The 13,617-nt window shown below is 47.3% G+C and overlaps 1 protein-coding gene across 2 annotated transcripts in view; it reads left to right on the top strand.

Moving 5' to 3' along the window:
- The window catches only part of LOC119968829 (mitogen-activated protein kinase kinase kinase 5-like), a 213,496-nt gene extending 200,466 nt beyond the window's left edge, over positions 1-13,030 (top strand). For both annotated transcript variants that reach the window (XM_038801683.1, XM_038801675.1), the window contains 3 exons: positions 3,656-3,768; positions 5,541-5,617; positions 10,091-13,030. In XM_038801683.1, the coding sequence (XP_038657611.1) occupies positions 3,656-3,768; positions 5,541-5,617; positions 10,091-10,157 (257 nt within the window). In that variant the 3' untranslated portion in view covers positions 10,158-13,030. The remainder of the gene's footprint in view (positions 1-3,655; positions 3,769-5,540; positions 5,618-10,090) is intronic.
- The last annotated feature ends 587 nt before the right edge of the window (positions 13,031-13,617 follow it).

Raw genomic sequence — 13,617 nt, 5'->3', positions numbered from 1 at the left:
AGGATGCATATGCCTCGGGTTCTTTCAGGGGGTAGCAGATGAGTGTGAGAGGTGTGGGCGGGGGCCAGCGAATCACGCGCACATGTTTTGGGGTTGTGAAAAATTGGGAAGATTCTGGGTGAGGGTGTTCGCGGTCTTTGCCAGGGTGGTGAAGGAGGGGGTGGATCGGGACCCTTTGGTGGTGATATTTGGGGTTTCAGAGAAGCCGGAGCTCATGGAGAGGAGGAAGGCCGATGTCTTGGCCTTCGCTTCTCTGATTGCACAGCGGCGAATTTTGTTGGAGTGGCGGTTGGCATCGCCTCCGGGGTAGCGGCCTGGTTGGGTGACCTGTACGACTTCCTGCAGTTAGAGAAGATAAAGTATGAGTTAAGGGGCTCTTTAGGGGGGTTTGAGGAAAGGTGGGGGATGTTTGTGACTGTGTTTGAGGGGCTGATCATCGCAGGGGAGGGGGGTGAAAAGGGGGAAAAATCTGTACAGATCGTATAGTATGTTTCCCGGGGTGTTTATTTGCTGTAACCTGTTTTGATACATGTTCGTAATAAAATACATTAAAAAAAAGAAGTGTAGTCTTAGCGAGAAGTTCATTGAAGTCGCTGGATTATGTTCATCTGGCCCAATTGTTTCAAGTGGCTTGGCTAAGCAGTGCTAACCACTGTGCCGCTGTACCGTACTAATGACCCAACTTGGTTGATGACTAGTGATTAGCCGGGACACCAGGGGGAATCTCCCCCTTCTCTATTCAAAATAATGCCATTGAAGGTTTAAGGCGTGGTGCAAACTGCATACTTTATTAGCATAGCTGTGCAGGTAGAGGGAGGCCAGTCATTCAAAGGGGCCGGTGGGCGGGGTTGTTACAAGTTTCTGCATTCTCACTCCTAACGCGTGTATTAAGGATCATAACCAGTCCCCAACAGTTGCAATGATGCTGGACAGAAACCGTGATATTTCATTTATTTAAATATAAATGTAAATAATCTTTAGTGTCACAAGTAGGCTTACATTAACACTGCCATGAAGTTACTGTGAAAAACCCCCAGTCGTCACATTAGTAAGACTGTGAGGAAGGGATATATTGCTCCAGGAATGATTTCACGCACAGATAGGGTTTCTTAAAACAAGCTTTATTACTAAAGTATGACTCGTGTTCATATCACTAAGAACATAACTTACAATTACCTATTAAACAATGCTTAACGATCCAACGAAAACAATAACCATTATGCTATGTCAAACGACCCCATCTCAGGTTACAATCCACTTTGAAATATAGTTAGCAGACCCCAGCATACTTGCTTAAGAGATGCTCTTTGAGTCTGTGTTAAGAAATAGACCTCAATCCGAACAATGCACAATCTCTTGCTGAAGTATTCAGAAACTTCTCATCTTGCTTTCCAGTCACCAGACTAATCTATCGACCTACCTGACAAAATGCCAGGAACCTTGGGCGGGATTCTCCGACCTCTCCCCCCCCCCCCCCCCCCCCCCCCCCCCCCCCCCCCCCCCCCCACCCCCAACTGGGTCGGAGAATCACCGGGGGTCAGCGTGAATCTCGCCCCTGCTGCCCTCCTAATTCTCCCGCCCCCAAAAAAATTGCCCCGGCGTGGGTCGCGCCGCCCGCCTCGGAAAATAGCAGGGTCCAGCGTGACACAATAGGCCTCAGGGTTGACCGAATTCTCCGGCCCGCGATGGGCCAAAGTCCTGCACATTATTTGCCAGTTTCTCCGGCGTAAATTGGAGTAGGTCCCTTACTGGCGGGACCTGGTGGCGCGGGGGGGCTCCGTAGTTCTTGGGGGATCACGGGGGGATCTGGTCCTGGGAGGTGCCCCCACGGTAGCCTGGCCCGCAGTGGGGGTCCACCGATCCACGGGCGGGCCTGTGCGGTGGGGCACTCTATTACTCTGCACATGCACGGGGATGACGCCAGCATGCGCTGGCGCTCCTGCGCGTGCACCGACTCACGGCAGCCGGCGGAGGCCCTTCGCCGCCGGTTGGCGTAGCACCAATCCCCTTTCCCGCCGGCTGGCGGGGCGCCAACCACTCCGGGGCGGGCCTAGCCCCTGAAGGTGAGGAGGATTTTGCCGGGTGGGGGTGAATCCCGCCCCTTAGCTCCTCCCGTTCATTACATGATCCTACCAAGCAGAACACGACAATCTACTCCCCTCTCAATACAAACTAAAATAAAATCGCTTATTGTCACAAGTAGGCTTCAAATGAAGTTACTGTGAGAATCCCCTAGGCGCCACATTCCGGCACCTGTTCAGGGAGGCTGGTACGGGAATTGAACCGTGCTGCTGGCCTGCCTTGGTCTGCTTTCAAAGCCAGCGATTTAGCCCTGTGCTAAAACAGCCCCTTAGGCCAAGCTTTTATGATGCTTTAATTGCCCATCTGATCCAAAACTTACGTTGCCTTTCAAACCAGGATTATTTTAAAGACATGACAGCAACAGTCTCACACTGACTCAGGCTGTTAACCTTTGCGGCAGCAAATGCATACAATACAAATATCTCTGAAATTCCTACAAGAGTCATTGTTGTTGCTGTCACTCAGGCCCCAGACAGGGAGCAGCGTTGGAAGGAGACCTGAGAATGTTCTCAGCCAGAGGAGGTGTGAGCTGCAACGAGAGAAAAGGTGTGGACCAAAAGGATTTTCATCCAGTCATAAACTTTCAAATTGTGTCAATTTGGATTTGTTGGGTCCGAGCAACATTCATCAATAGTTTTCTTTAAACATCACCTTCTGGATTATCATGGACAGATTCATCCTGGGAAGAATATTGGTGCCCGTAAGATGGTTTGAACAAGTGGAGGGAGGCCAGGATTCTGGGTGTTCGAAATCCAAGTGATAATTATGGAAGCGTTAATTATGTTGAACATGTTCTCTTTGCAAAATAGGAGACTTTGATTGACACCAATGAAGATTTCATAGAATTTACAGTGCAGAAGGAGGCCATTTGGCCCATCGAGTCTGCACGTGCTCACCCTACCCAAGGTCAACACCTCCACCCTATCCCCATAATCCAGTAACCCCACTCAACACTAAGGGCAATTTTGGACACTAAGGGCAATTTATCATGGCCAATCCACCTAACCTCCACATCTTTGGACTATGGGAGGAAACCGGAGCACCCGGAGGAAACCCACGCACACATGGGGAGGATGTGCAGACTCCGCACAGACAGTGACCCAAGCCGGAATCGAACCTGAGACCCTGGAGCTGTGAAGCAATTGTGCTAACCACAATGCTACCGTGATGCCCTTTGTGGATAATTTTTTAATCCAGGTGAAGTATTAGTTTCGGATGGATGAAACAAAATCCAGGAGAGTGAGCTGAGGAGTGAAAAAGGAAAAATAAAATCTTTCGGACTTTTTGTTTAGCTCATCGCTTATCAGATGGGAAACATCTTTGAACATTGGACTGAGGGGTAGACTGGAGATTGATCAGGATAAGATCAGGCTTCTTGATCTTTCCTGTTCGAGTTCAGTTTGAAAATCAGGGACGGAATTCTCTGGCCGTTAGGATTCTCGTTCCCGCCGGCAGCGCACTCCCGCCCATGGCTGAGGGACCAGAGAATCCAGCCCCAGATCTTTCTATGAACTGTGAAAATGGAATTTGGTAAGAACAGCTCGTTAAAATTCTCTTCAATGTTCTTGACCAGAGGTCTTTTCAGATGCTCTTTATGAGTTCCATACAACTCCTGTGGATTCCAAAACTGAGGAACTCACACAGTGGCTGTCAACAACACAAGTCGATCAACAAACAATTGACAAGGTAAGAAATATTTCTGGTTTGGATAGAGTGCTATGAGATTATAGTGGGAGGTGTTGTAATATGCCTTTAAGGGATATCAGCATGACATCACTATAATTATAATAATAATCTTTATTGCCACAAGTAGACTTACATTAACACTGCAATGAAGTTACTGTGAAAAGACAAGAACGGAAATATGTCCCGTGATCAAGTCTTAGTTAACTTTTACTTTGAGCAGCGCACACAGCTCTGATGTCTTCCAGTTTAATCCTATGTATAACCGTTTTCATGTGTCCAGTCTGAATAAATGTACCCACAATTACCCCAATCTCTTATGACTAATGTACAGTAAATAAGGTCAAGTTATTATATTATTATAATGACACAATGGGAGATAATTAGAGTGTGAGATGTTTACAGATTGCCAGCAGAGACATTTCTGGCTGTCTTTTTGTGGATTTCCTGCTGGTATCTGTGCATGTACATAATAAATGACCATTCAGATGCTAGATTGGAGGGAAGGCATAACTGTACCCCATTAGGAGTCAACTGTATCAGGAGAAATGTGGAAATAATCGCACCAACTTGTATTGATATAAGTGCCGCTGATATTTTGAGTGATTGAATGTATTTGCTGCAGACATTGTTCTTGCAGTTGAGGTATTGTATACTAGAATTATGGGTCAGAATTTCTTGCTAGGCCGTGAAAAAGACCCCTGCTGATGTTGCCAATCCCTCAGCCAATTAAGGCTCCGTTGATAGTCAATTGCTGGAGACCGGTCTTCCGCCCCTCACACAAGAGGAAGTCCTGCCTCAGAGAGCTCCGCCTCACCTGCCCATCTTTGGGTTGCGGAGGCGAAACCCACGCAGACATGGGGAGAATGTGCAAACTCCACATGGACAGTGATCCAGGGCCGGGATTCGAACCTGGGTCCTCAGCGGCGCAGTCCCAGTGCTAACCGCTGCGCCATATGCCGCCTGTAGCCCCATCCTTAACCTCCTCCTGCTGGCCTCAGAATTGCAGCTGACCAGAAATCAACTTTTGAGCAGCGATTAATTGGCAACTTAAGATTTCAGACAGCTCAGGGGGCATGCGGCAGGAAGGCCACCTGAGGAATTTTAGTGCCCACCTCTGCAACAATCATAACCTGCAAGCCCACTGGCATGGGCCTGTAAACCTCTGTTCATTGACTCTCAGAAAACCCTACTTGCCGTAGATTGTTGGGTGTGAACGCTGGGCCTATGTGGAATGTGTGTCTCAGGTGGGAAAGTTAGTTGAAACTGGCCCCGTTCACCAAGTTGCAGGGAACAATGGGTCTGTGCTCATTGTTGTTGGCTGATGATGGATCTGCTCCGGCTCTGAATTCCTCCTCCAGTAGTCAGATTATCCACAGCAATGAGTCACTGAGCCACATAGAGACAGTTCAATTCTTGATCTAATTTACCTGCCCTCTGCCTGGGTCATTGATGTCCTCCATTTAGCTACCTAGAGAATAATACTGACTGCTCGCGCCCCCCACCACCCAACCTACTCAGGTGCCAGGTGAAGACATTGTTGGTTTCACATGTGATGCTTCTTAGGATGAATAGCCACTGACAGTGCCTGCTTAGGTCAATAGAGAATGGCTACTTGGTGGTCGTTTCCAGAGGATGCTGGATTTCCTGAAGCTGCAACCAGACACTCTCAGGAGAGATGAGGAAGGGATCAGGGAGAACTTGGGGTCATGACGAACTGTAAGGATTTCAATGTAATGTTGACTCTCGCGCTCTTTGCTGTGCTCATGTTACAGATTGTATCCAATGGTTACACACTGCATGATCTTCTGATTGATGTGACAAGGGATGATTTGAAGTACATCCAGATAAGGTAAATGCTGCGACTGGAATTCAGTTCATCTGTATTACAGATTTTACTCTTAAGTGACCTTCCTGGTCCAGGTGATCTGGGTTCTGAGGTAGGGCTTTTGACTCTGCCAGGAAATTTGTGGGTTCAAGCCACGCACCAGAGACTTGAGCACGTAATCCCTATGTACTCTCCCGTGCTGTACTGAGAGAGTGCTGTCCTGTCAGGGGAGACGCCAAATGGAGGCCTCATCTATCTCTTCTAGTTCTTATTAAATGTTAGAAGAAAAGCATTGAGTTCAAACCTTACTCTTGCCAGTATTTAACCCTTAACCAATATCCCTACAATCACATTACCTGGTCCTTTATCTCATTGCTATATGTGGAATCTTGCTATGTAAATCCTGGCTGGCATGTTTCCTAAATTACACTTCCAAAACTAACAAATTGGTTGTGAAGCATTTTGGGATGTCCCAAGGACGTGACAGAGGCAATATAAATGTCAGCTTTTTCTTTTTATTATGTATCATGAACCATTCCCTCATCATTGTGAGCACAGGAAATCGTGGCTTTAAAATAAATTTTCCATGTTACATAGAAATATAGAAAATAGGAGCAGGAGGAGGCCATTTGGCCCTTCGAGCCTGCTCCGCCATTCATTAGGATCATGGCTGATTATCCAACTCAGTAGCCTGATCCCAACTCCCCCTGTATCCTTTGATCCCCATTCGCCCTCAGTCTTCTTGGAAACATACATCTACGGTCCGCCAGCCGTATTTTCCGGCGTCCCCCCCAGCAGTGGGACTCTCAGTTCCTGCAGCCGGCCAATGGGGTATCCCATTGTGGTCACCTCACACCTTCGGGAAACCCGCGGGCGTGGGTGTGCTGCCAGCGGACCGGAGGATTCAGCCGACGGAGAGTTCCATTGACAATGTTTTGGTCTCGACTGATTTCTGTGGTAACTAATTCCACAGGCTGAGCACTCTGTGGGTGAAGAGATTTCACCTCATCTCAGTCCTAATAGGAGCTAGTGAATCAGCGGCCGAGGTCACTTTGAGCTCATTGATATTGGTTAAAGGAAATTGGATGGAACAGAAAACAGGCAACTGATTGGCTATTTCCTGCCTTTCAGTGTATGCTGTCACAGCTCACATGCCTTCTGTACTGTGTGCTGGTATTGAGACAAATTCCCTGCTCCACATACCAGGTTCTCAGACTCAATCCACCCTCAAACCTGACTTTATTCCCCAGAGGTTGAAGTTTTAACTCACAGATGCAGTAGCCCAGACCCAAGAGGGCAATTTTCCCAAATTCTGTTCCCCTCCCAATAATGGACAAAGGGACAGAGTAAGAAGTGCAAAGATTCACAAGGCCTGCTGCTGGGCAATTCTTCAAGTCAGAGACTTAAACTCATAAAATCAGCCAAAATCACAAGCTCCGTGTGGGGTTTGTACGTTCTCCCCGTGTCTGTGCGGGTTTCCTCCAGATGCTCCAGTTTCCTCCCAAAGTCCAGAGAAGTGCAGGTGAGGTGGATTGGCTATGCTAAATTGCTCCTTCGTGTCCAAAGGTGTGCAGGTTAGATGGTATTACAGGGATCAGGCGAGTGAGTGGGCCGAGGTCGAATGCTCTATTGGAGGGTTTGTGCAGACCTGATGGGCCGAACGGCCTCCTTTTGCACCCTTTGTCCCGTTACTTCCTTCAACCATGAAAACCTGTAACCACCCTTTCAAAGATTTCAGACCCTCTCTTTTTTTTAAATTTCCTGCAATTCTTTTCTCCAGTTCTACTCTGAAGGAACAATCTACCGCCTTCCGCCATCTCTCCCAAATGGGCATCCCTCCTGCCTGAGACCAGGCTGACCCTGTCATCATCTGAGATCAGTCCATCATTACTATTCCATCAGTAATATGGGCAGAATCTTATTCAGGATTTGGCAAAGTGCCAGCAGATTGAAAACTGGCATGTAACCCGCCAGTTGCACAGACCAGTTTTCTCACGGAACCTTGAGCCTCTTGGAAAAAAAATTGATTGGGCGTAGTTTACTGCTGCCTCACAGTGCCACGGACCAGGGTTCAATTCTGACTTTGGGATGAATATCTGTGTGGGGTTTGCGTGTTCTCCCCATGTCTGCGGGGTTTCCTCTGGGTGCTGCGGTTTCCTCCCACAGTCCAAGTGGGTTAGGTGGATTGGCTGTGATAAAATTGCCCCTTAGTGTCCAAGGATGTGTAGGTTAGGTGGGGTTACGGGCAGCCGGTGGGTGAGTGGGCCTAGGTAGGGTGCTCTTTCAGAGTGTCGGTACGGACGCAATGGGCCGAATGGCCTACTTCTGCACTAAAGGGACTCTATTCCTGAAATTTTTGGCTCTGTGCTTGATACCTCCACTTGGTGTCCTGTGTACATGTGTGAATCTTCAATAGGTGGTGTCAGTAAGCTGTTTGACTATGGCGATGAGGGCACGAGGTCTTAGACAGTCAACGCACACGAGCTTCCACCCTAGCCCAGCGATGACCTCAACAGCACAAGAGGCAGATCAATGTCCTAAACCCTCACATGGCCATTCTGTGAGGAGTCTGCTCTATATTTCCTGGGTGGGATTCTCTGCGAACCGGCAGGGCAGGCACCTCTGGTGCCGAGGAGTGGTGAGAACCACTCCGGCGTCTGGCCGCCCCAAAGGTGCGGAATCCTCTGCACCTTCATGGGCTAAGCTGGCGCTGGAGTGTTTGGTGCCGCGCCAGCCGGCGCGGAAGGGCTTGGCGCCACGCCAACTGGTGCCAAAGGGCCTCCGCCGTTGCTGAAAACGCGGGGAGGTTCTTCGCCACACCGGCCATGGCGGAGGTTGGCAGCGGCCGGTGTGGAAGGAATGACCGGTGGGCCCCGATCGCGGCCCAGGTCACCATGGGAGCATCCCGTGGGGGCAGATCCCCCTGCACCCCCCCAAGCACTCTGCAGGCCGCCCATGGAGCCAGGTCCCGCCAGTAAGGACTTGTTGTGATTTACACCGGGCCGGCAGGGGGACATTCCAAAATCCCATTACATACTCGGAAAGAGAGAAATAACATACAGAGCTGGGACGGGGGAAACAAGAGACTTTCCTCGGATTTCGAGCTACATCGAGGGCACATAATCCATTGCACACAAACTGATCTAATTAATCCCAAGTTTTGTGCCCATGCTCAGGAAGAGCTATTACGAGGGGAGGTCTAAAGTGAGTTAGTATGATTGGACCGTTTCTTCAGTCACACACACTGGATTCTCCTTGTTCCGTGCGACTTTTGCTCATCCCATCAATTTAATCAACCCAGGACCTTTACAGGGATTGTGTAAAGACACGTCTGGCTGCTTCTCAAACAGTATACGTGGGCTGTTGTGGAACACTGTGCTCTGCTGGTCGATTTGGTAAATCTTCGCTTTCTGCTTAGCTGCACTATGTGCTGAGAAGAGTGTTGGGCAGGACTGTTTATATTATTCTGCCAATATGTACACCAAATGTTTGGATTTCTAAATCCTAAAGACATTTGTATGTGTGGTTAACAATATGAGTCTATTATCTGATGCTACCCACTGCACCACTGTCCCGCAGATCCTAGATAGGTTTAAATTGCAAGCAGAGCGTGGGGTAAATTTTGAAATGGTGCCCAGCCATGTTAGAGCTGTAGAGGCTACGGATATGAAATTTGGATCGAAAGACGGGAATTGTACTTGAGTTAATTATTGAATAGTGGCATGATCTGCCCAAAATAGTTGGCCAACTTAATACGGTTTACGCTGCACTTTTGTAATTGATGTCTATGCTAAGGAAAAGTAGTCAATAGCATTTGCGCAATGTGGGAAGTTGCCCAGGGTACATGGGGATAGGTTAAATGATGGGTACTATATTGAAAATGTACACTAAGTTTCTGGGTTTAAAGCAGAGAATTTAATGTAGACAGCATTTCTTGTGCCTAAATAGCCCAGCGACATGGTGAGAAGAGATACAGTGTGAGCTGTGAATTGCTGCAAGTTGCTGGATGATTCATGCCTCACACAAACACCTCCCATCTGTTTGAGGAAATGACTGCATCATGCCTTTAATCTTACAGCCAAAAGTTAGGCCTGCTAATTTATAGCTCAAGGGAAACTTTTTAACGGGAGGATGTCTGTTCCTGCAAGTCCCTCCAATGGGTTTGGCCAAGAATAGGTGCAATTGTAACTGTGGAGTGTTGATCCTTTAAAAGATCCATTATTGGTCCCATTGTTCACCAAGATCCCAGTTGCCCACTTGCTCCAGATACACCATTATCAACTTTCACTGACGGTCGGTTACAGGGCTAAATATTTTTGGACTGAAGAGCGAAGAAAAATGTCTAACCCACTCAAGCCCTACTCCAAAACAAAAGAGAACTCTGGGCCAGAATGTATGTATGTATATTTATATACAGCAATATGTGTGTGACAGAGGGGAGAGGTAGCACTGTGCATGTGTATCTGTCAGTCACTCAAGGGTTTCTTTCTGCTTTAGGGGTGGAATGATGTGCAGACTCTGGGCTGCAATCAGTGCCCACAGGAAACTGGAGGGTGCGAAGTAGGCATCGGCTAACTGCTGCTCAGTTTTGGAAAGGTGGACAGCCATCGAACACCAAGGTGAGACTAAACGCTGCGATACAGAACCGACCGACACCAGCAAAAGTCTTGTACTTTGAAAATATCCGCCTGCTCTGGAATGGCGGTGAAGGGACTGAGCCGGGCACCTCAGAATGCCGGGAATAGTGCAACCGTGACTGCCGCAGGTTTTAATTCTCAGAGCTGCACCCACTTCAGACATGTTCCGACCGGAATGTGCAACGTCAGACGGCCGGTAATAATTTGATGTTCACCGCTCACACCCAATGTTATGTTCGTGACTGATTAGATGTTCACAATTGGAGCTTGTGGGCACAACGGTACAATTGTTTACATAGAAAAAAGCAGCAAGTTGGCAGGGTGGGCACATACAGGCAGGAGCTGACCCTGGGCTGGGACATTCCCCACTCTCTTGAAACCCTGGCCGATACTCACCTTGTCCTGCCCTTTAGAGGGTGAACTGGCACTTTAGTTTTATTCAGTTTTCCAAGGAAATATTTCAGGGAATCCACTTCCAATCCCATTCCAAAATTTCCTTGTGCTATAATTAGATTTCCCAATTCCCGTTGAACCCCTTCCTGTCAGTTTCATCACCTCACCTCCAATGGACTTTCCCCTCATCACCAACACTTTCAGAACTTGTGAACAAAAATGTTTAAAGAGATGAAAAAAGAAATTCAATATTCCCCTGGTTTTCCTCTGGCAAGGCTCACATAATTATCCCGGAGGTTAATTTTCCAGCCCTGAAAACTCCAGAAGATTCCTGGAGCATTGGCAGTCCGGTTGCCCTTAGGGATTTCTGTCTGCGAATATAACATTCCTTATCTCATATTTCTGAAAATGACATACATTAAAACAATATATGAAATAAATACTTCATGATGGACTTGATCTAGATTCCCGACAAGCACTTTACTTCCAACTATGATCACAGGTCATCTGTCACTTTAACTCCTTCGTGGGCCGAAGGTCCTGTTCTGTGCTGTATTTTCTATGTTCTATGTTCATCTTGGGATGACCCAAACACAGACCGGCAGTGCAACCTTTGACCTTCCTCGTGTCCACCATCCCGAACCGCACTGGGAATGTCTTATTGACTGACCGACTCACCGTGTGGCGGGGGACTTTCCCAACAATACTTCTGTTACTGTTTGGAGCCTATGAGACATTGAGGGATCACCCATCTGCAGAGGTGAAGCAAGCTCAAGGGGCTGAATAGCCTACTCTATTTCCTAAATCGTATGTTCGTATCCAGTGGTTTATTATACAGCTCATCTGGATTGGTGAACCAATCGGTAACACACAGCTGGAATTGGAATCTGCACAGGCTCACGTCTAGCACTGAAATATTTGAACACATGATCCCCTGTCGCGCATATTTATTATATTGAAGGCTTTTTGCTCTACATCTGTTAATTGCACTCAATGACCTTCAGATAACGATGGGATTCAACTGTCTGGTCCATTTAACCTGCCGTGCATTTAATTAATTAGTAGCTTAACATTTCTGTCTCCTTAATATATTTATGTGAACATAAGAACAGAACGCAGGCCATTCAGCCCCTCAATCCAATTCTGCCTGCTATTTAATCATGGTTAATCTCCACCTTGGCTTCCCTTTATTTGCCTTTGTTCCTGGTCCTTCAACAGCCTCTCCTCCTCCTCCTCCTTCAGGTGCCGTGCCCACAGGAAGCATTGGTAACTATGGACTGCCATTGGATTTGTCCATGATGATGCTTGGAAAAGTACTGCAGTGGTTTGCTGTTGCTTTTTCACAGAATCCCTACAGTGCAGAAGGAGGCCATTCAGCCCATCCAGTCCACACCGACCCTCTGAAGGAGCACCATACTCAGGCCCACTTACTTCCCTGACCCATCCCCATAACCCCATCTAACCCGCACATCTTTTGGACACTAAGGTGCAGTTTCTTGTTAGCATGGCCAATCCATCTAACCTGCGCATCTTTGGACTGTGGGAGGAAACCAGAGCACCCGGAGGAAACCCACGCAGACACGGGAAAATGTGCAAACACCACACAGACAGTCATCCAAGGCTAGAATTTAACCCAGGACCCTGCTGCTGTGAGGCAGAAGTGCTAACCACTGTACCACCGTGTCGCCCCTAATTCTTCTGTTCAGTCCAACCCTCTCAGAAACCAACCTTGTATGGTATTATTAAAAAACGACAACTTTCAGCCCTTGGCTTCAACCTTTCAGTGATGGAACTCTCACCTAAATTTGAAGACTGGGAATTCAACCCCATGCCAGAGACTCGTGCACAGAATCCAGACTGGCACTCCCCATTGCAGTCATGAAAGAATGCTGCACTGCTGAATGTGCCCATCGTTCCGATGTGACATTGAAACAAAGCCTTCTTGGGTGAATATAAAAGATCCCAAGATACCATTTTGAAGATTCCAGGGGAGCCTCTCCAATGTCTTAGCCAGCATTTTATTCCTCAAGCGACACTACAGCAGTGACTGTCTGCGAATATAACATTCCTTATCACATATTTAAGAAAATGACATAAACACTACAGCTGTTTAGTTGATCATTTATTTCATTGCTATTTGTGGGAGCTGGGTGTGCAGAAATTGGCTGCAGTGACTACACTTCAAAGGGTACTTCATTGGCTGTGAAGTGCTCTGAGAAATCCAGAGGCTGTGAAAGGCACAATGTAAATACAAGTCTTTATCTTCTTTCCATTAGTCACTACACTGAAAGCTGGGGTGTAGAATACACTGCAAAAAAGAAGCTAATGTGACTTTTTCTTTATAAGCTGTAAACATATAAAAATCTCTTCATTGAATATTTTGTTAAATAAAAAGTATTTTTCTTTACTTCTACATTCTGGTCTTTTATTTGTTTGACAATGTTAGAAAAGCACCTACCCTTTAATGGAGGCAGGGCTGGGTGGGGTTCAGTGATATTTTTATTCATTTACGGGGTGTGGATGTTGCTGGCTGGGCCAGTATTTGCTACCCATCCTAAATTGCCCTTGAGAAGGTGGAATGAGCTGCCGTCTTTAATCACTGCACTCCATGTGATGTAGGTACACCCACTGTGCTGTTAGACAGAGAGTTCCAGGATTTTGACCCAGCAACAGTGAAGGAACAGCGGACACATTTCCAAGTCAGGATAGTGTCAGATTTGGAGGGGAACCTCCAGGTGGTGGTTAAAAGCAAATTACTGCGGATGCTGGAATCGGAAACCAAACAGAAAATGCTGGAAAATCTCTGCAGGTCTGGCAGCATCTGTAGGGAGAGAAAAGAGCTAACGTTTCGAGGCCAGATGACCCTTTGTCAAAGCTAAACGACAGAGAAAGTGGGAAATATTTATACTGTGGAGCGAGAGAATGAAAGATGAGTCATAGCCACAGAAACCAAGGAAACAGGGTGCTAATGGCAGTCTCCAGGGAGAACAAAAA

The sequence above is a fragment of the Scyliorhinus canicula genome, chromosome 1 (assembly GCF_902713615.1).
Source record: "Scyliorhinus canicula chromosome 1, sScyCan1.1, whole genome shotgun sequence".
In the NCBI taxonomy this organism is placed as follows: Eukaryota; Metazoa; Chordata; class Chondrichthyes; order Carcharhiniformes; family Scyliorhinidae; genus Scyliorhinus; species Scyliorhinus canicula.
Note: the sequence above shows the minus strand (reverse complement) of the source record. Positions and strands in the feature narration are given on the sequence as shown.